A 24,603-nucleotide genomic window follows, 5' to 3' on the forward strand; every position below is an offset into this window, starting at 1 on the left:
TTCCAACAAGGGGTAGCAATTAGAGGGCATGAAGGTGTAAACTCAATTTTTTTTCTTCAATTGTTGGAACTCAGAAAGAATGACATACTTGAGTTTAAAGATTGGTGGTGGTGCTTAGTGTTTAACGTCCCGTTGACAACGGGGTCATTAGAGACTGAGCGCAAGCTCGGGTTAGGGAAGGATTGGTAAGGAAATCGGCTGTGCCCTTTCAAAGGAACCATCCCGGCATTTGCCTGAAGTGATTTAGGGAAATCACGGAAAACCTAAATCAGGATGGCCGGTGACGGGATCGAACCGTCGTCCTCCCGAATGCGAGTCCAGTGTGCTAACCACTGCGCCACCTCGCTCGGTGTTTAAAGATTGGTTAGGGTGTCCGGGGAATAAGTGGACACCCCGTGATATTCAAAACAAGATCATTAATCTACTAGGAAAGTCTATGGTGAGAAAGGAATTGACTTCAACGAAGAAGACTGAACATTTTTCTATTATGGTTAACAAAACAAGTGATTCTTTGATTCACAAACAAGTGTCATTTTGTATTCATACTGTCGATGATTTCTTAATCACACCAGAGACTTTATTGGCTTATACGAGACCCCCAAACACTGAATCACAAATTCTGTTTAATATTTTAAAAGACGTTTTTACTCATCTTCATTTGTCAGTGGATAATTAAGAGGACAGTGCTATGATGGTGCCTCGAATATCAGAGGTAATTTAAAAGGACTAAAAGCGTTAGGTTTGGATATACAACCAAACTTTTCAGAAGCATACGCTGTTTGAGCTCCAACAACCAAGCTGGTCTACAACCTCTTTACCCGACTCTATAGACTATTGGAGTTATCTTGAGAATATTGAAAAACTTTGAAGAACTTCTAGAGTTTTTTGAAACAGTTTCTGCATATGACAAACCAGATGCAGGTTACAAATGTGCAGGCTACATCTGCATCTACATCTATCTCTACATCTGTATTTACATCTCCATAGTTACTCCACAATTCAGACTTGAGTGCCTGGCAGAGGGTTCATTGAACCATTTTCATACTACTACCCTACAATTCTACTCTTTAATGGCACATGGGAAAAAGGAACACCTAGATCTTTCCGTTCAGGCTCTGATTTCTCTTATTTTATTATGATGACCATTTCTCCGCACATAGGTGGTTGTCAACAAAACATTTTCACATTCGTAAGAGAAAGTTGTTGACTGAAAAAGATCTCCCCACAAAGAAAACCACCTTTACTTCAGTGACTGCTACTCCAACCTGCGTACCATATCAGTGACACACTCACCACTATTGTGCGATAACATGCAATGAGCTGCCCTTCTTTGCAGTTTCTCAATCTCCTCTGTCAATCCTACCTGGTAAGGATACCACACCAAGCAACAATATTCCAGCAGAGGACAGACAAGTGTAATGTAGGCTGTGTCTTTAGTGGGTTGGTCGCATCTTCTAAGTGTTCTGCCAACAAAGCACAGCCTCTGTTTCATCCTCCCCACAATATTATCTATGTGGTCTTTCCCATGTAAGTTGCTCGTAATTGTAATTCCTAGGTATTTAGATGAATTGACAACCCTTAGATTTGTATGATTTATCATATACCCAAAATTTATTGGACAGTGAATTACAGCATCATCTTTCATCAGTCTAAGGGGGCTGCTCAGATTATCACCTAGATCATTTATGTAAATCAGAAACAGCAGAGGGCCTACGACACTACCTTGAGGAATGCCAGATATCACTTCTGTTCTACTTGATGATTTACCATCTATCACTATGAACGGTGACCTCTCAGGGAGGAAATCATGAATCCAGTCACACAACTGAGACGATACTCCATATGCACACAATTTGATTAACAGTCACTTGTGAGGAACGGTATCAAAAGCCTTCTCAAAATATAGGAATATGGAATTGATCTGAGATCCCTTGTCAACAGCACTCATTAGTTCATGGGAATAAAGAGCTAGCTGCATTGCACACGAATGCTATTTTCTGAATCCTTGTTGGTTATGTATCAATAAGTCATTTTCTTCAGAGTGATTCATAATGTTTAACTACAGCATATGCTCCAAAATCCTACTGCAAATTGAGGTCAGTGATATGGGTCTGTAATTTAATGAGTTACTCCTACTTCCTTTCTTGAATATTGGTGTGAACTGTGCTGCTTTCCGGTCTTTAGAAACAGACCTTACGTCCAGTGAGCAGTTGTATATGATTGCTAAGAAAGCAGCTACTGTGTCTGCATACTCTGAAAGGTACCTGATTGGTATACCATCTGGACTGGAAGACTTGCCTTTCTTAAGTGATTTGAACTGTTTCACAACCCCTAAGATATCTACTTTTATGTCACTCATGCTAACAACTGTTCTGGTTTACAATTCTGGAATATTTATGAAAAACTGTATGTAGTAACTCCACTTTAGTGGCACCGTCATTGGTAACATTTCCATTGCTATCATGCAGTGAAGGTATTGGCTGTTTCTTGCCACTGGTGTACTTTACATAAAACCTGAATCTCTTCGGGCTTTTACCATATTTTGAGACAATGTTTCATTGTGGAAACTTTTAGAAGCATCTCGCATTGATGTTCACACTAAATTTTGAGCTTCTGTGAAACTTAGCCAGTCTTGGGGATTTTGGTTTCTTCTGAATTTGACATGCTTTTTACGTTGCTTCTGCAACAGTGTTCTGACATATTTTGTGTACCATGCTGGATCAGTCGCATCTCTTATTAACTTATGCAGTATGAATCTATCTATTGCTGTTGATACTGTATATTTGAATTTGAGCCATATCTGGTCTACACATACATAATTAGCTTGGAAGGAATGGAGACTATCTCTTAGGAAGGCATCAAGTGAATTTTTATCTATTGTTTTAAATAGATATATTTTGCATTTATTTTTAGTGTTCACTAATCCCTGTATCCATCATGACGCTGTCTATTAGATCAGGATTATTTGCAGCTAAGAGGTCAACGGTGTTCTTGCAACCATTTACAATTCAAGTGGGCTCATGAACTAATTGTTCAAAGCAGTTCTCAGAGAAAGCCTTTAGTACAATTTCGGAAGATGTTTTCTGTCTACCACTGGCTTTGAACATGTATTTTCGCCAACAAATCGAGGGTAGATTGAAGTCTCCACCAATTATAACTGTATGAGTAGGGTACTTGCGTCGATGTTACAATTCAAGACTTATTTCCTTTTACGTCTTTATTTCCATGCAAGGAACCCAGTAAAGGATGTAAATGGAAAAATTCCATGACCTCATGTAGTTGTTGCTGATCTGGAAATAATATATGAGGGCTTGATTTGTATATTGAATGGAAGGCTTGATAGTTCCAAGTAGTTCCAATCACGACAGCAACAGCAGAACAGTCATTTCGCGCTCTCAGACATCTGAAGTCGTATCTTTGATAATCAATGGGGCAGAAGCGATTGAACAACTTGACTGTTCTTCATGCCTACCAAGATGTTTTGGATGAATTGGATATCTGATCAGTCATCAACAACTTCATATTCAGTAATCGAGTCAGACGGTCAACATTTACACCTTTCTAAAGACACAATAGCCCTAATAATGGCATTTAGAGCAATATTAAAAATCTTTATAAAATCGATAACTAAATACACACATAAAGTTAAATTTTCAGTTTTGAAATATTAGTAATAGTTTAGTACTGTATTACTATAGTATTGTATTAGTTATTTTTGAATACTTAAATGTTTCTAGGGTGTAAGACCCAATTAAAACCCTCTATTCACATACTTTTTGTATTAGGTGCACTGTATTAACTTTATTAGCTGTATCAAAGCATTAACTTTGAGACATTGTTTTTATTTAATGAATTCTGAGCCTTATTCAGAATAAGCTTAAATTAGTTATTTCAGATATTAATCAAAGTGCTATTACTGTGCAACAGCAATATTTTGTGTTTCATTCTTTTAATAAGAGTTTAGGATTTATTTAAATATAATTTCAGCCTTTTCAGAGCTATATATTAACTGTTCTGGAATAGTCTGTAAACATGATTATTACTGTAAATTAAATTAGATTTTTACAAAAATACTGTATGTGTTTATGTTTTATTTCTTTTTTAAAAGCCAAAAGATGTGTTAGGCATGTCACGTGTCACGTTATTGAGAGTCCCGTTTTCCGTGTTCTAATGTTGAGCAAAATTACTCTAAAAAGCTTAAAAAACTTTAAAACTCACTATTTTTCATCTAAAATTTCATGTAGAAAATTTCCCTGGTAAAGACCCCCAGTATGTCACCCACCCAATATTTTTTATAAGTCAGTACCCCTGCATATGTACACTCGGTTCTTAGCTATGGCATTCTTTTTTGGGGAACAAATGCACAAAATATGAACACCATTTTCAAACTCCAGAAAAGAACTATAAGAATAAAACCAAAACTAGAAGTCATGCTCATAGTAAAGAACTGTTCAAAACACTGGGTATTTTAACTGCACTGTGTGAATACATTTACCAGTCAGTTGTACACATCAAAAATAACATTGGTAATTACTGCACAAACAGCTCGGTCCATGTCCATGAAACAAGAGCTAGACTCAACTTACATTTACCAAGAAAAAATAAACTCAAAACAGCATTTACTACCAAGGAATAAAACTGTACAATAAATTACCAAAAGAGATAAAAGAAATTACAAAAATATACTTATTTAAAAAGGCAGCTAAAAAGTACCTGTTACGCAATACATTTTATACATGAAGGATTACTTAGATAAAACATAGTAGGGATTTGGTAAAAAAATCTTTTTCAAATAAATAATAATAATGATTATAAAAGATCCAACATTCCACATAACACTTCACACACTGTTTTTTTCGTTCTTTTTTCTTTTTCTAGAAATATTTACCCCCCCCTCCCCCCCCAAGCTATGCATAGCACGATATTAACACCTCTTCCTTTTTCTGAGCTCAACATCTCACTCATTATAGAGGGATGCTGACTCAGTTTTTCAAGATAGCAAATGAGAAGTTGCAGTACAGAAAATGGCCCAGAGGTCAACAGTGTGTGTGTGTGTGTGTGTGTGTGTGTGTGTGTGTGTGTGTGTGTGTGTAGTGAGTGAAAAAATGTGTGTATAGTGTGTGCAGTGACAGAGAGAGAGAGAGAGAGAGAGAGAGAGAGAGAGAGAGAGAGAGAGAGAGAGAGAGAGAGAGAGAGAGAGAGAGAGAGAGAGAGAGAGAGAGATATATGGGGGAACAGTGTGACATTACATTATTTAATAGGTCATTTGTAAAAAAAAAAAAAAAAAAAAAAAAAAAAAAAAAAAAAAAAAAAAAAAAAAAAAAAAAAAAAAAAAACAACGTGTATTGTATACCAGGAGTAAATCTATTGATTGTCTCTAACAATCAGTCTGTAAATGAACGTGTATACGAATTAGATTATTTTAAGTTGATATAAGCTTGTAAATACTTCAACATGTCCTGCATCCTTGTAAAAAGATATATACGGATGAATAAAGTTACTACTACTACTACTACTACTACTACTACTACTGCTAGTAGTAGTAGTAGTAGTTGTTGTTGTTGTTTTTGCTTATTTATGACAAAACTCTCAGCATAGAGCACCAGACACAGATTCAGACATTGGTGCACCTTTATTAGCTTCAAGTTACAATTACTTCAAGTTTAATTGTTTCCTTTTCATGATTAATTGCACCTTCACTACAATATATCTGCACATACATACAACAATTTACAAACATAATAAGGAATATACTGTACTGTCATAATGAATCTTCTTATGAATGAGCACAAATACTACTGCTATTGAAGAGGGTTCTACTCTGGAACCATTTTCTTGCTATGTGTTAGGTGAACATTAATAGCCCCAACAAACTGCAGAGACGTACTCCTGACTGGAAATGGGGGGAGAAAAGGTCCTATGAAAATGTGTCCAGAATACATCACTGCTACAGTAAATGGCAATAATGAATGATAGTTCCTCTGACCACATACTGTGTGTTCCTTGCAAGCTGCAGGCTGTGTGACTGATGCATTGTACTATAAGCAGCATAATGGGCTGGTATTGATGTGGGAAACAAGCCAAGATGGTGTTTGTGTGCAGTCAAGCAGATTAAAACTGTCAAGAGGGAATGTGGCTATACCAAAACAAGTACCCACACAGACTACAGTCACATCACACAACAATTCAAGTCCATTTTGGGAGTTTGTGTGATCATGGGTCTTTTCAGGCAGACAAATGTGTGGACAGGTGGTGGGCTATTCATTCACCAGATATGGAGGCCCGAGTTCTACACGATATTGGGATTAACCCTAGAACAACCTCTATGCAAGTGGCCCACCAGCATGGTGTATCCTGCAAGACAATCCCTACTATGCCAGCCACCTGCAATCCCATGGAGGCCAGTTTGAACATCTGTTGTGATGTGAATGCAATGCAGCCCTGCACCGTTCGGGACAATTTATTGTCATTGCATGCACACTGTCCCTTTCTGGACAAATGTTTGCAGGATCTTTTTTCCTCCATTTCAAGTCAGGAGTACATCCATGCAGCCATTTTGTTAATGGTCACCCTGTGTAAATTACCTCCCATCTTGTTCTGGTAAAGCAGAAGTAGGTCTCATTGCTTGTGATGCAAGCATCATAATCATGCCCAGCAGATTTGCAAAAACAGAAGGAGCAATAAACAGAATATTCAAAAGTATTATTCACTGGTTCTTGGTAAATGATCTGTCACTTAATTTAGAAAAAAATGCCAGCTCTGTGTACCATCATCAATAACAATACAGCATGAGATTGTTCAAAATTCCTGGATTTGCATATTGGTCAAACTTGAACAGATAATCCCATATTACACATTGTCTTAAATGCTGGAGTTCAGCAACATTTGCTCTACATGCAGCTGCCAATTTTGATGATGAAAAAATTGGAAAATTAGTGTATTTTGGATACTTGTATTGATTGATGTCATGAGGAACAACAATCCAAAACTTCCTTTTATGCCATAATGACTTCCATCACATATTATATTGTGTCATTTCAAAAATATGCTTTTGCACTATCTTCACTAAGGTCTCACATTCCATTTCTTGAAACCTGAGCCAACCCCTTTTACAGTTTCAAATACATAAATCTCTTGGACATACCTGGCTGAATCTGTAGCCTATATACCTCATTTGCTAATTTACCTAAATGGTCATGTGTGAATAAGGAAATTCACAGAATTAATTCGAAACTTAAAAGTAGTTGTAGGCTACTCAGCAATGTGAAATTAATTGACTCAAGCACATTTGACAGAGAATGTTTTACAAAACATGGGCTTCACCTTAACAGAAATGGCAGGGCCAGGTTAGGAAACTTAATAAGGGAAGCAGTTGAATGCAATTACAAAGTGACAGCCACTGAACTGGGATGGTATAAATCTCCAATAGCAGAAACACCAGCACAAACAGGAGCACCACACAAATGGACCATCCTAAAAACAGTAACAACAGAGGAACCTACTATTGAACCAACATTAGCAGCAGCAGAACTAACAACAGAAGCAATAGTTACAGCACCAAAAACCAACCAACCAGAATCATTAGCAATCACAGCAACATCAGAAGCAGTAGTTCCAACATCAATAACCAAGCAACCAGAATCACTGGCATTCACTGCTACAGCACACAGCAACAGCAGTGGTAATAGGAGCAGTCATCACACCAGAAGAAGGCAGCCACCCTTGAGAAGCCAGGATTTTTGCTGGGGCAAAACAGTGAACAACAGCACATAACAGGGAAAGAGATAAATGCTTGCAAGCAGAGGAATCTACAAGGTGGTATGATATCTTGTTAACAGTGTAAGAGAAAATTCATCAACAGAGTGTAAAGTCACAGGTCAGTCGGATTGTTCAAATCAGCCAAGAATTATGAGTCTGAACATTCAGTGTCTTAAAAATAAGTACCTTGAACTTGAGGTGGCAGTAAATAGTGGCCCTATTGATTGTTTATGTGTTATGAAACATTGGTGCAGGGACAGTGCACTAAAAAGCATAAACTTAAGCCAATATAAACTTGCCAGTCAGTAATGTAGTCAAAATGCCAAAGGTGGTGGTGTATGCATTTATCTAAATCTCAAGCTTAAATTTAAGTTAAGATAAGATACAAGGCTAAACCATTAATCATAGAAAAGGATTTTGAGGGAGTAGCCATTCAGTTATATTGTTTAAAAAAGAAAATAATTGTTGCAGCAATTTACAGATCACCATCTGGAGATACTGAAGTCTTTCTAAAGAATTTGGGAGAAATGCTCAACATTTTCTCAAATGAAAACTCTACCATAATTCTTTGTGGTGACTTTAATATTAATCTATTGGTCCAGAGCCCAGTAAAAAACATGTTTTTAGACATACTAAAAAGCTTCAACATGTTCCCCCACATATCAGCTCCCACTAGAACAACAGATTCTAGTGAAAGCCTAATAGATAACATCTTCTCAAATGTAGTCACACATGAAGTTGTAGTTACAAATGTGAATATAGGATTATCAGATCATAATGCACTAACCTTACCACAAAGTAATAGCAAAAGCAAAATTATTAAGTAATGGTAGATAAATACGGCAGGCTAGTAACAAGTCCAGAATGATGTGGAAAATGGTAAATAAAGAAAGAAACTGGAGGTCAAACTAAAGAACAGGAAATAAATCTTAAAAATAATGAAAATATTCCCATAGAAACTATGTAAACAATTATTTTGTAAATATTCCCCTTACTTTAAATAGTAAATTTAAGCAACAACCAACAGTGACGACTCCAATGGTAAATACCAGCATGACAGCAATCCCAACAGATGAGCATGAAGTTCTAAAAGTCATTAAATGCTTGAAATCCAAAATGTCCTCTGGGTTGGATGATGTACCTGTATCAATAATTAAGAAAATTGCTCCATGTGTTGTCAAATCTATAGTGCACATAGCAAACTTGCCCCTTAGTGAAGTGGTATTTCCAGATAAACTTAAAATCTCTGAAGTGATACCTCTATACAAAAATGGTGACAGACATAAAATAGCAAATTACCGACCTATATCTCTCCTCCCAGCCTTCTCCAAAATACTTGAGGAATTAATGAAAATCAGGGTTACAAAATATCTAGAAAAACATAAACTAATAAATAACAGTCAACATGGCTTTCGAGCAGGGTACAGTACAGAAACAGCCATATTGGACTACACAACAGAAATAGTAAGAAATTTGGATTCAAATAAACAGGTTGTTGGAATTAATCTTGATTTATCCCAAGCCTTCGATACTGTGAACCATGTAATATTACTAGAGAAACTTGAAGCAATAGGCATCAGGGGCACTGTTAAAAAATGGTTTGAATCTTATCTGCAAAACAGGTCACAAGTTGTTGAGCTGAGGTCATCCAACAATCTTCACAACTTTAAACTCATATCTGAACCGAAACAAATTGAAATAGGTGTTCCACAGGGCAGCATTCTGGGCCCACTGTCATTTCTAATTTATATTAATGATATACAGGCTCCAGACAGCTCAGCAAAAATTCTACTATTTGCAGATGACACGAGTATCATAATTAGTGATATAAATAAATCATTGTGTACTACAGCAGAAAAAATGCTCTCGTACATACAGTCATGGTTTTGTTCAAATAAGCTGACATTAAATACAAACAAAACAAACTATATACAGTATGGAAGCAAGTGTCAAGGGGAAAATATGTGCCTTATGCTGGATAGCAAACAAATAGAAAAAGTGTGCACCACAAAGTTTCTGGGAATGCGAATTGACCAAGATTTAAAATGGAATGAATACAGTGTATATCTTACTCAGAAACTTAGCTCAGCATGTTTTGCCTTAAGAATAATATCCAAGGTATGTAGCAAAGAATGTATTAGAGCGGTGTACGTTAGTTATTTCCAATCAGTTGCAAGCTATGGCATAAGTTTTTTGGGGAAAAACCAGGTCAAGACTAAATGACATTTTTATTATGCAAAAAAGAGCTATTCGTATCATGACACACAGCCCACTACAAACTCACTGTATACCCTTATTCAAACAACTAAGGATACTTACAATACCATCAATATATATTTTTAAATGCCTGGAAATGATCAGTAAAAGTAACTGCGATCTCCAAACCAACTCAAGCTACCATGATCACAATACAAGGCATTGTAAAGACTTCCACATTCCCTATGTAGCAAAAACTAGAAGTCAGAAACATGTTAGCCGTTTAGGAATAAAGCTTTTAAATGCACTTACATTTCAAATTAAAGGATTGAAAGGCAAAAATAATTTCAAGTGTGAAGTAAAAAATTACTTGATGGGAAAAATGCTACCACAGTGTAAATGAATACCTGTCTCAGAGTGTGGATTGAAACCTGTACTTACTTTTTTAAAAAATTCAGACTAATTTAATTATGTTTTCAATTTCCTAATTATGGTACCTAGGAAAAAACTGTTAAATATCTGTAATATGTTTTGAGTATGAGACGTAGTGAATGATCTATAATTGTTTATCATGAGCACGTACATTGTTTTTGGGTAATAATTTCTTGTACACTACTTATGTACTATGTGTATGTAATTTGTTTGCTGTTTGTATATTTTGTCAATTTATTATGTGTATGTGTTGTTATGTGTTACGTGTAATCAAATGACAAATCCTATATCACATGTGTGATCTATTGGATGCTAAATAAATAAATAAATAAATAAATAAATAAATAAACTCCCCCAGACTTCTCTACTTCAATAAAATTCTCCCATTACCTTCCCCTCCACAGATGGCATCATCTGCAAAGCCAAAGCTGTAACAACAGGCCAGACTTCACCTCAAAAAGCTATCCTACCTTTTCCTAAACTGCCATGACTGTTGTGTTCTCAACCCTGTCCAACACCAGCTACCTGAGTAGCAACACCGTCGAACACTGCTCCTCTACAACAGAGCAAGCCTGGCCAACCTTCTTAACATCCCCAAGCCTTGACCACTCTCTCCCAGAGCAATGAAAACTCAAGATCTCAAGAATCATTAACAACAGTTCAGTATTCTTAACATCTCATCTAAGGCCCACTCCTGTTCTGACTTACCTGTACTATCCAAGGATCTCACAGTCATCCATAAACCCACATTTAATCATGCAGCTTTGATTAAGAACCTATTTTCCTTCAAGCATAATGCCAGCTAGCAGTATCACTTCACATCCGAATCTCAATCTTTCCAACAGCAAAACCTGACATTGAACCCTGCCTTGAACAGTTTTGACCATAATTCCAACTTGACCCACCACCACTATCTCAAAATCACCCATTCCAAATTTTCCAAGAATTCCTAACATCCAGCATCACTTCACCACGCTTTTTTTTTTTTTTTTTTGAGTCCCTGCAACATGATCCTGACTTCCCCACAGACTTCCAGGCACTTCATTCCCTAAACTCCGATGATATCATTTCTTCCAGGCAGACAACGGATCTACCACTGTGGAACTTGACAAATGGAAGTATGCAAATGAGTTTCTATGTGAGCTTTCTGACACTTCTACAGACAGTATCTGACATCAAGAACCCACCCTTTTGGTACAAACTGACCTACAGTCCCTCCTTAACCTCAGGTTCCTCACAAAGACTTACACCTCAGTCCACAGAACTTCTTATCCCATCAAAACCACACACACTCCCACCTTGGCCATCTTCATAAGATCCACAAAGCTGATCACCATGGCCATCACATAGCTGATGGCTTCAAACCAGTCCTCTAACATATCTCTGCCTCGATTGATCAACACCTGCAATCTCTCGTACAAAGCCTTCCATATTAAAGACCAATCATTACCCAGATCATCTGAAATTTGTGCATGTCCAACTCCCACCACAAACTTGCTCATCATAAGTGATGCCACCTTCATCTATACCAACATCTCTCATGCTGCTGAACATTACCTTAACCAGCACCCATCTGATTCTTTACCTATGACTTCCTTCCTGATCACCTCAATCAACTTTATACTTATGAACTACTACTTTACATGATGGCTCCTACCTAAGCCAACCTTGGAAGGGGCTTTCTTAGGAACCATAAACCTTCAGCACCTTGTTTGATTTAGATACTTTTATGATATTTTTGCCATATGGACTCATGGTGAGGCAGACCAGTTGAAATTTTTGGAATCTCTAAATACATTCTCTCAGTTAACTTTCACAAGGTCCCTATTGAAAATCTCATGCTGTTTTCCTTGATGTTGACCTCGTCCGCACTGGGTGCCAGCTACACACTTCTGTTCACATTAAATCTACAAACTAACAATAGTAGCAACATTCTGACTTGTCCCATCCTTTTCATGTGAAATGTTTCCTCCCACACAGAGATGACAGTCAAAGAAAACGTATTTGTTTGGATGCAGGCTCTTTACAGCAGGAGAGCTCAAGAATTTCACTTGCGGATCATGCCCTGGCATGAATGACATAGGCCTCAAGATAGATGGGCACATGCCCAGGGGTGCTTTTAAGTGAAATGCCAAATGGTCAATTCTTTCAAGGTCACAATGAATTCTTCAGACCTCACCTTTTCATTAATGCCAGTAGGCTTAGGGGACTGACTGTGTTTCAGAATGTGCATCTTCTGTGGCTCAATTTTCTTTTCAAATGCATCAGCATCAAATCAAAATTCGGTTATTTCTAGCCTTGCAGTGTTTTATTGTGGGCAGTGTGCAATTAAATCCACTTAAAATTCAATGGCTACAATCAATTCCAGATGTTCTAATTTTTGTTTATGCACTTGTCTTTCATTCATAAATTCAACAATAGCAAATTTTAAATTGGAAAATCATTCCAGGCCATCTCCTTGGCTTAATCAACATACTTTGCATGCATGCATGTATGTACGAAGTCTCCATACTCTTTGTTCAGTTCCATCGAAACCTGTAGCAACTGAGAGTGGAATAATGTGTGCCACATCATAAATTTTACTATTTGTAGCACCAATTTCTTTATGTGCTCCATACCCACAATCTTAGCACACAGTGCTTCTTGATAAACAACGAATCCCATCTGTTGATCACTGTAAGTTTTTCCTCTTTCATTGCCAACTAAATCTTCCAATTCTTTCTGCAAGGTATTGCAATGTCATTTGATAGCAAATAAGTGGTATCTATCTCTTATGCAACTGCATAATATGTATTGAGAATTATCATCCTTCTCTTCTGTCATTCCCATTCATTTTTAAAGACTTGTGACTATAGATCACTAGATTGCCTCTTTCTGAACAAACAACCACTGGACCTGTGAATGTCTTTCATACCACAAATAAATAGAAAAGAGTAAATAGTGCTGACAACACAGTTCTACCAAACTGAAGATCGTTGTGCCAACTAAAAAATGGCACACTGTAATACTTCATGTGTATTGCAGTGTTAGCCCACACAGCCTGCATGTGTGATGTCTGGCTGGCACACAATAGCCAGCCCTGCTTTTCAGCCATACACCTCAGCCTTCATTGTATATAGTTATCCTACCAGCTGAGTTCAAAAGCAGATTTCCTCACATTCAATCCTGGTGTGGCATATCACAAAAAAATAGACTATGACTTCCTAAAATCATTCCCTGAAATGCGGTCCATTCTGTCTGACATTTTGCACACCACACCTAGAACAGCTTTTCATCTCCACAATATCATGGTCAGACCCTATGCTCCTTCTGCACCCATTTTCCTACAATATGTCTCCTACCCCAGTGACTGTTCCCACTGTGAGACTTGCCCAATGAACACACCTACCACTGCCTGCACCAGCCCTGTAACTGGCACTATGAATGGTATCATAGATAGCCTACTGTGAAACAATACATGTCATGTACCAGCTGTTATGTAAACACTGTTTGGCCTTTTACATTGGTATGACTAGCACCAAGTTATCAATTAGAATGAATGGGCATAGATAGTGAGGATGTACTGGTAACACACAGTATTCTGTTGCAGAGCATGTTCTACAGTGTGATTGTAGTGACCTTGGTGCCTGTATCATTAGACATGCCATCTGACTTCACCTACCCCCCCCCCCCAATCCTATCCCCACAAACAGCAATGTATCAGAACACTACTGGCATTATGACATGTCTTTGGTTCTTCCCATTACCTGGTCTTAATATACATTTATTTCTTTGGCCGCTACTTTTTCTTTCTATAACTATTCTTTTCTTTGCTCCCTTTTAGTTACTATATCTTCTATTTTCTGACTTGTCCATTAACACTGCCCCCGCCCCCCCCCCCCCTCCTCCTCCATCCTCCTCCCACCAACCTCACAGGTCTACCATGTATAATGCTCTTAACTTTCCATTCTTACCAGCTCAGGCACAATCTTTCATCAGTAATCTCCACATTGCTTATTACCCTATCTTTCACCTTTATGATCTGAGGTGTTCAAATCTCTTGCAATGCAGTCTCCAACATTCATCCTCTTTTCTCAGCTCATTCATTAAGTCTCACTTGACCTGGAGTTCTGGGTGACTTTTCCGTAACTCACACTAAACCTCACCAGTCCTTTTCCTTCATACCGCTTCCTTCCCTTTTAACCTTCTGCCACAAGGAGCAGCCACAGTCTCTAAAAGATAGTGCATTTCTATATCTTTTATGTGTGTTCCTCTTGCCATTGCTTGATGAGTTTTGAACCATGCTATTATATTATATGTTTAAAAAAAATTAGGCATACTAACAAAAGCCACAAAATACATTTACTCTTTTATAAAGTTTTCTGTGAAGTACCAGACATGATTTGAAAATAGTAGTAGCCTTGTGAATTAAGCGTATTGGCAGATAGTGAAAGTTGTAAAAGCAAATTCAAATCATTTCTGTTCTATGACTTCTTATACTCTGTAGATGAAATTATGGATAGGTAGAATGTTAGTATAGCTGGGTTAATTTTACCAAATTTTGTTACAGATACATTTAAAAAAATCTCATGATGTAAACAGCCAGCATGTACTAATGTTATCAAAGAGATAATGTACTGTCTTTTAAATCTACTGGCAAGCTCATCATCATCATTAATTGTCATGTACATGATCCATAGAACATACAGAAATGTAAAGTAAATTGAACTCTTAACTGACAGGACAGCATTAGAGGAGGCTAGACAGTTATTATTCTGCATAGTAGGTTAATATGTTGTGACCATGCCCTTTCAGAAGGCATTAGTTGTTGTATGATAGGTAGTTATGGAGACTGGTTTCATTTACACTCTGACTTTTTATGTTTGGAAATATTTTTGCCAAGAAATGAGGAATATAAAGTGCACAGGAAAAAATTTTCAATGTCAATTACAATAACAATTACGAACTGTTACTCACAGATGGAGGTAAATTTCTCTTGATGGTAGTGAAGGGAAAAGAGGATGAAGTGAAATTTATGAAATGTCCAATGATTTAATAACTTCACTAAAAAGGTGATGAATATTTAGAATCATTATATATCTTTGGAACTCTAAAAAAATACTAAGCATTCATGATTAAAATAACACAAAGTCTTATCCCTATCAACAATTTTGGTCTCTTCAGCTTCCAGTAAACATAATCAGTTATTCCACAAGCCAAATTGATCATTCAATGTTACAGTAAGTTTCTTTCATATTTTGAATGATGTGTGCATTTTAAGGGATATATTCACAAGCTTTCTTCATAGTGTCCCCTTCGACTAGGGAAGACATGAGTACTTACTGGTGACAATAACATTAACTGTTTCTGTAATGCCTTGCATATCTGTGTCTAGTGTCATGAAACATTTCCATTCACCATTATGTTCCTCTTTCATCTCTATAACTGGAGACACACACTTCCCTGAATGAACATAACTAACATCACCAGTAAAAAGTTCTCCAGTTGGTGAAAGAAGTGTACAGCTCCTAAGGTTCCTATCAACCTTGCAGAAAATGGTTGCATTCCTTCCAAAAATATGTGTAATAGTCCTTATATCATGTGCAACATTTTTTAGACCTGAAATATAAATAAGAAATTTTAGTGTCACTAAGACCTAATCTCATTATCGACATACATTTTATAAATTAACAAGTTCATACTTCCATGTTAATACATTTTATACAATAATTCATTTACTGCATGGTTACCATTAAGTACTTTCAAAGGCCATGTTAATTATTACTGATAAAAACTATTGGTTAATAATGAATAACATCTCATAACTGGAACCAGCATTCATCTAATTCCAGATGACAACACCCTGTAAGGATATCTTAGGCCTTCAGGAGCTCCTCAATCAAGTGGGATCAATCACACATGAATGTAACTTATGTAGCATCCCTCACACTGTCATACCTCACAATGCATAGTCTACAATAGAATGTTTCTGGTAAAAGATTAATTGTACAACTAATGTCAAAAAGTATTCAGGCAATCCTATCTGTATAATACTTACATTTTCCAATATTTCACTAGGCTTTTATTAGATCACTTCTTTAGAAGACATAACTATTGACACAGTTGTGACAATCTGTTGACACAAAAAGATGGTAGCTTCGACAACATAAAGGGTAAGACTCGCAGTAAATTTGGACTTTTCTACCAGAACATAAGAAGCTAGTTAAATAAAAGTGTGAGCTCTGCATGGAACCACAGAAAATTGAAAAGTGCAAAGGTATTTTACGGATGTCAAATGTATAACAGAACATAATTTGGAAGTCACAGAAATTGAACCGATACACCTAGATGGATATGAGTTAGCATCACAGTACTGTAGGCATAATATAAGGAAAGGGGAAGTGCCTATACATGCAAAATATGGTATGAAAACCCACACTATAGACATAAATGAGTACTGTGTTAATTAGCTCTTTGGATGCTCAGCTTTGGTAACATTCAAGACAGTGGTTCTGGCAGTGTACAGGTGCCAAACAGCAAATGTTTTAAACTTAGTTACACAGATCAGGTCCCGAAGAAACTTACTAAGAACACCAGTGAAGTAATTATGTCTTGAATTTTCCTATTGATTCCATCCCTGATAGTGCTGATCAAGGGTATCTAGTGTTACTGATAATGAACTTTTGTTTGATTCCCATAGTATCACACTTGCAACAAGAATAGTAGGACATAGTGCAACAGAAATAAATGATTTATTTTTAAATTCAAAGGCCCCAATGGTTCATCTGACAGTGGTGATCAAATGTGAGCAATAAAGTATCCACACCAACCAGATTCCACTAAGGAGAAAAATATATGCCATGTGGCTAGAGCCTCCCGGCGGGTAGACCGTTCGCCTGATACAAGTCTTTAGAGTTGACACCACTTTGGCAAATTGTGTGCCAATGGGAATGAAATGATGATGAGTAGGACCACATAACACCCAGTCCCTGAGCAGAAAAAAAATCTCTAACTCAGCCAGGAAACAAACCCGGGCCATTAGGTATGACATTACGACACATCACGGTGACCACTCAGTTACCATGGGCGGATAGAAAAATATATGATTTCACACGATTATCAACACTGATCCTATTACATTGTTCAGAGGGAATGTAAGGGATGAACAATGGGAAGAAGTTTCCCAAGGGCACACAGCAGATGACAAATTTAATTCTTATCTAAAAATATTCGTACATCACTATGAATCCATTTCTCCTTTACAGCCAGTCATAAACCATTATTGCGAAATCTGAGGGAAAGGATAGGTAACATGTGGGATTGAAGTATCTTGTGCCAAAAGCAGAGAGAGCTTTATTTATTCCAGATATACTATTCTAATCAAGAATTAAAGGCTACTATAAGCAGTATTGCAAAATTTTTCATTGTATTATCTAAAATCACCATGCACAAAAACTTCAAAATTCCAAGAATAAAGTAATTTGAAGCATTATTGTGAATGAAATGAATAAATTTTAAGATAAATTATTTCCATATCCACAATCATAGAAGCAGTGAGATAAATGATATTTCATTCAAATTATTGACTAGTAATTCATTGAGTTATTCCTGATAATGGCTGAAAACAAGGGGACACAAATGGACTATCAGAAGCAGATCCCATCAACTTATTTAGAAGAGCATTCCATATTCTACCACTCAACATCAGTTTTGCAAATTGTCTATTAGAAAGATTACAAAAATAATTGGGACACTGAAGAAAGCAAGTCATCTGATTATGATAGTATTTTAGTCAAAGTATTAAAATCTTATTCCAGCTATGTAGTGCCCCCATTGAGTTACCACTATGACCAATCAATGAGGCAAAACGGATTTCCTAAAAGACTGACATATTTAGTAGTAATATATATGGTACTTATAAAAGAGGACATAAGCAACTGACCTCTCATAGACGTCCATAAAGATTTGTCTACTGCCAAAACAATATGTGCTCTAATAAACGCAGTTTTGGTAGAACTAAATGAGACAAATTATCCTGTTTGTATTTTCTGTGATCTTTCCTAGGTCTTTAACTGTGTAACTATCAGGTAACATTCCAAAAGCCTTAACAAAAATCATAGCTAAACTGAAGCTTGGGAAACCAGCAAATATAGCTGTTAGTTATCATCCAGTTGACCTCTTGAGCTTCTGCTACAAGCTGTTAGAACGACTCATCTTTAACAGAATCAGTCCAGAGATCCATGAAGGTACTCCCTTCAAACAAGCATGATTCAGACCCAACAGAAGCTGTATAAACCAAGTGCACAGCTTAACCACAGACACAGAAGCTGGGTTCCAATAATGACTTAAAAAATCAATAACTTTTGTTGATCTTACAGCTGCCTATGGCACAACATGGGAACATGGTCTCCTATACAAACTCACAGGTGTTATACTATGCCAAACCCTACCTAGCCTCATAAACAACATGTTATCTGAGAGATAATTCCAAGTTGTCATTGGCAATCCATTACGCAGACACAAGAAATTAAGTAATGGTCTTCTTTAGGGTTCAGTTTTGTCACCAGTTACATTCAATTAATATTCACCTGATCTCTCTGAAACACAATTGAAGAAGTTCATATGTGTAGAAAATTTGCTTTTGGCCACTCAACAAAGAAGTATTGAAGATGGTGAACAGATTCTCCCTGCAGATCTATTTACAATGCATGATTACTTCAGAAAGTGGAGATTAAACACTAAATCAAATGCAGACCAAAGTTAGCTCTTTCATCTTAACAATAGAATGCAAATGCAAAGTTACATGTCAGTTTTAATGGTCAAGTCCTTCACCACCAAGACTTCCCAGAATATCTAGGAATAACTCTTGACAGAACCTTGTTGTACAAGAAACACATGCAGGGGACTGGTAAAATAATGTGAACAACTGTACTTACATGGGAATGATTTACTAATAAGGGGCTGGACCACCATTTGCTCATAATAAAACTGTGAGTCTTCTTAGAATACTGGTTTATAATGATTGAACAGTCTCCAGCGAAATGTTATGTCACTCTTCAATCAGAACCTGTTCTAACTCCTGTAGTGACAAGGGAAGTGGAAATTTGCTCTAAAGACTGCACCCCAATACCTACCATAAGGTTTCAATAATGTCCAAGTTTGGGTCTGTGCTGGCCAGAGAAGACACTGCAGATCAGTTACATGCTCCTCTTACAACTGGCTGTGTGAATGGGTGCACTATCACCTGAAATATGCCATCATTGTTTGGGAACAACATCTAAATAATGTGGTGCACCTGATGACCTAAAATGTTCACATAACCATTGGCTGTAACACGGCCTTTGAGCGTAATGATGGGACCAGTAGAATACTCTGATATGGCTGACCACACCATCAAACTTTCACGTCCAAGCTTAACCACTGGAATCAAGCAATTAGGATTTTAGGTTTCTTTTGGCATTCTCCACATGTAAACCTGGTCTGATGTTGGAAATAAAAAAATTGCTGACTCGTCAGACCATATGACATGTTTCTACTGCTAAGCTGTCCACAATTTATGATCCTGACACCATGTTTTATGCTTTCTGTGTTTGTTTTCATCGATAATGGTTTAGCACAGTAGCTCATCCATGAATATTCACTTTATGGAATTCTTGTTGGACAGTGTAAATAGATATGGAGTCTCTCAGATGGCTACTGAGCTCTGAAGTCACATTAGCGACAATAGTTTTGTGTTGCTTTGACACAGTTTATGTTAGCATATGACAGTCTCTGTCATTTAGTTTTGATTTCTGCCCATTATTATGTTTACATGATGATGTCTTTCCAAATTTTGTGTGGGCTGCCATGACTGTTGAAACAGTTGCACTTGAAACATTCAGTAAGTTGGCTCTCTGGGTTCATGATGCTCCATCTAACTGGGCCCCCACTATTAGTCCTCTTTGAACTCTGTTAGGTCTTTCATTCCACATCAACCTCATCCTCTGAATGCAGATACAAAGTTTGTACTACTGATAAACAACCTGCACTGATGCCTCGTCCATACTGAACACACACAGTCCAGCACAACACATGTTTTACCTGTTTTGTTGACCATCAGACACAACCATCCCATTACTACCACTGTTCATATTATTTTGCTGATCCCCTGTAGTAAACACCACAGTAAATATGAGTTCACATTATGCAGAAGCTGAGTGGTATCTCATGGTATGCAAAAACTACATACCACATTGTGATGTTCTTCCTTAGAACTCATCTACTCTGCTGCAAAATACTGTGCCCCAGTGTGGCTTAATAATCCATACGTGAGAAAAAACAATGTACAGCTAAAATCAGCTATGAAGACAATCACAGGCTCCATAATATCAACTCCTCTTTACTGGTTACCACTTCTAAGCCATATTGTGCCACCATATCTTCAAAGATGGAATTCCTTTCTCAAAGAGTATGAAAAATTAATTAAGATTCTTCAGCTCCCAATCCACTCTCGTGTACCTACACTTTGACTGAGCCAATTAAAATCTAGGCAGTTACCTATGATATTGACAGAATCACTGCAAGCAGTGGATTTCAACATGAGCAGAAAGTAGTCAGATATGCAGAATAAGATTACCCATGAGAAATATCAGACTCTCGTAAGACCTGGCACAAGACCCAACTGGCATGGAATTACCACAATGCACTTGGAAAACAATTATGAGAATTCGTACAGACCATGGAATCTGTGAAGAAAGCTTCCCCCCAATGGGAAAGGCTTCATCTTCTCAGTGTGTCTGTAGCAATGAACATCAAACCATCAAACCTGTTTTAACAAGCTGTAGCAAACTTGCTTACACTAGAAGTTCAGAAGATTTATTCAAAGTGACACAAGCAGCTCTTGAATAAATTGAAAATTTAAACATTATTTTGTAGTTTTAGTTGTTTAATTCCATTTATTTTCCAAAATTATTAAATTCATTAACGTTAGTTGCAGATCAGTTTGTATTGCCATATGATAGATAAATAATGATAAAATTTTAACACAGAACTTAGAATTCTTTTTCTCCTAGCACGGATTGAGTCATAGCTTAACAACAGGAAACAGGCTGCCACATTAGGAAATCGTAACACAGGAATAAGACTACATTTGGTGGGTAAACATTAAGACTGAGGTCTGATGCTTGGTCCTATCCATTCTTCACCTATATAAATGATTTATGTGGAACAGTGGAGGACTCTTGAAAACATGTGACGTTTGCTGGCAACAGTGAATCACAGCTTAAACGCATAAATGCAAGAGACAGCTAGAGAATAATTTCACAGGTTTACAGCTGGTTCATAGCAAACAGTTTAATCTCATGAAGAGTCACATTATGAACTACCAAAAAAAAGCAAAATTATTTGCATATACCAGATAACGGAAAGTCCAGACTGGAATATCAACAATGTTGTGAAAAGGACAGATTGCTACTTACTATAAGGATGGCATGTTAAGTTGTTGTTGTTGTCTTCAATCCTGAGACTGTTTTGATGCAGCTCTCCATGCTACTCTAGCCTGTGCAAGCTTCTTCATCTCTTAGTACTTACTGCAACCTACATCCTTCTGAATCTTCTTAGTGTATTCATATCTTGGTCTCCCTCTATGATTTTTACCCTCCACACTGCCTTCCAATGCTAAATTTGTGTTCCGTTGATGCCTCAGAACATGTCCTACCAACCTATCCGTTCTTCTGGTCAAGTTGTGCCACAAACTTCTGTTCTCCCCAATCCTATTCAGTACCTCCTCATTAGTTATGTAATCTACCCATCTAATCTTCAGCATTCTTCTGTAGCACCACATTTCGAAAGCTTCTATTCTTTTCTTGTCCAAACTATTTATCATCCATGTTTCACTTCCATACATGGCTACACTCCATACAAATACTTTCAGAAATGACTTCCTGACACTTAAATCTATACTCGATGTTAACAAATTTCTCTTATTCAGAAACGCTTTCCTTGCCATTGCCAGACTACACTTTATATCATCTCTTCTTCTACCATCATCAGTTATGTTGCTCCCCAAGTAGCAAAACTCCTTCACTGCTTTAAGTGTCTCATTTCCTAATCTAATTCCCTCAGCATCACCTGACTTAATTCGACTACATTCCATTATCCTTGTTTTGCTCTTGTTGATGTTCATCTTATATCCTCCTTTCAAGACACTGTCCATTCCGTTCAACTGCTCTTCCAAGTCTTTTGCTGTCTCTGACAGAATTACAATGTCATCAGTGAACCTCAAAGTTTTTCCATTCTTCTCCATCGATTTTAATACCTACTCCAAATTTTTCTTTTGTTTCCTTTACTGCTTGCTCAATATACAGATTGAATAACATCAGGGAGAGGCTACAACCCTGTCTCACTCCCTTCCCAACCACTGCTTCTCTTTCTTGTCCCTCGACTCTTATAACTGCCATCTGGTTTCTGTACAAATTGTAAATAGCCTTTCGCTCCCTGTATTTTACCCCTGCCACCTTTAGAAATTGAAAGAAAGTATTCCAGTCAACATCGTCAAAAGCTTTCTCTAAGTCTACAAAGGCTAGAAATGTAGGTTTGCCTTTCCTTAACCTAGCTTTTAAGGTAAGTCATAGGGTCAGTATTGCCTCATTTATTCCAATATTTCTACAGAATCCAAACTGATCTTCCCCGAGGTTGGCTTCTACTAGTTTCTCTATTAATCTGTAAAGAATTCATGTTAGTATTTTGCAACCATGACTTATTAAACTGATTGTTCAGTAATTTTCACATCTGTCAACACCTGCTTTCTTTGGGATTGGAATTATTATATGCTTCTTGAAGTCTGAGGGTATTTTGCCTGTCTCATACATCTTGCTCACCAGATGCTAGAGTTTTGTCAGGACTGGCTCTCCCAAGGCTGTCAGTAGTTCTCATGGAATGTTATCTACTCCTGGGGCCTTGTTTCGACTCAGGTCTATCAGTGCTCTGTCAAACTCTTCACGCAGTATCATATCTCCCATTTCATCTTCATCTACATCCTCTTGCATTTCCATAATATTGTCCTCTAGTACATCGTCCTTGTATAGACCCTCTATATACTCCCTCCACCTTTCTGCTTGCCCATCTTTGCTTAGATCTGGGTTTGCATCTGAGCTCTTAATATTCATACAAGTGGTTCTCCTTTTCTCCAAGCGTCTCTTTAATTTTCCTGTAGGCAGTATCTATCTTACCCCTAGTGAGATAAGCCTCTACATCCTTACATTTGTCCTCTAGCCATCCCTGCTTAACCATTTTGCACTTCCTGTCGATCTCATTTTTGAGACGTTTGTATTCCTTTTTGCCTGCTTCATTTACTGCATTTTTATATTTTCTCCTTTCATCAATCCAATTCAATATTTCTTCTGTTACCCAAGGATTTCTAGCAGCCCTCGTCTTTTTACCTACTTGATCCTCTGCTGCTTTCACTACTTCCTCCCCCAGAGCTACCCATTCTTCTTCTACTATATCTCTTTCCCCCTCTCCTGTCAATCGTTCCCTAATGCTCTCCCTGAAACTCTCTACAACCTCTGGTTCTGTTCATTTATCTGGTCCCATCCCCTTAAATACCCACCTTTTTGCAGTTTCTTCAGTTTTAATCTACACTTCATAACCAATAGATTGTGGTCAGACTCGACCTCTGCCCCTGGAAGTGTCTTACAATTTAAAATCATGTTTCTAAATCTCTGTCTTACCATTATATAATCTGATACCTTCTAGTATCTCCAGAATTCTTCTATGTATACAGGCACAAAAAAGGCTGTTACATAAACACTTTTGGCCAAAGTCTACATCAAAAAAGAAAAACATACACACATTCACAGAAGCAAGCACACCTCACTGACATATGACCAGTATCTCCAGCCTGTGCAGCTATAATGCAAATGAAATGTATTGAATGCGAGCAACAACCCAGAGTGGGGGAAAGGGGTAGGGGTGCAGAGTCCCAGCTGGTGGGACAAGAATCAGCACTGCCTGGCAGAGTGTGCAGGGACTAGAGGTGGCAGGGAAAGGCTGCCAAGCACAGTGTTGAGATGCTATGGTGAAGTGAGGGGGGTGGGGGAGGGGTGGGGGAGGGGTGGAAGAAATAATGGAGCAGAAAGAAAAGGACAAATTAGCAGAGAAGGATAGAAGACTAGCTGGTATGCTGGCAGAGACTAGCACACAATGAGGGTGAGAGGACATTAACTGGAAGAATGTGACAGGATGGAGGGGGGCATAAAC

General features: G+C 37.5%; 1 protein-coding gene across 2 annotated transcripts in view; it reads right to left on the bottom strand.

Annotated features, from left to right (window-relative positions):
- The window catches only part of LOC126353808 (uncharacterized), a 341,733-nt gene that overhangs the window by 102,300 nt on the left and 214,830 nt on the right, over positions 1–24,603 (bottom strand). For both annotated transcript variants that reach the window (XM_050002905.1, XM_050002906.1), the window contains one exon: positions 15,709–15,984. In XM_050002905.1, coding sequence (XP_049858862.1) covers positions 15,709–15,984 — 276 coding nt within the window. The remainder of the gene's footprint in view (positions 1–15,708; positions 15,985–24,603) is intronic.

This window comes from Schistocerca gregaria, chromosome 3 (assembly GCF_023897955.1).
Source record: "Schistocerca gregaria isolate iqSchGreg1 chromosome 3, iqSchGreg1.2, whole genome shotgun sequence".
Taxonomy (NCBI): Eukaryota; Metazoa; Arthropoda; class Insecta; order Orthoptera; family Acrididae; genus Schistocerca; species Schistocerca gregaria.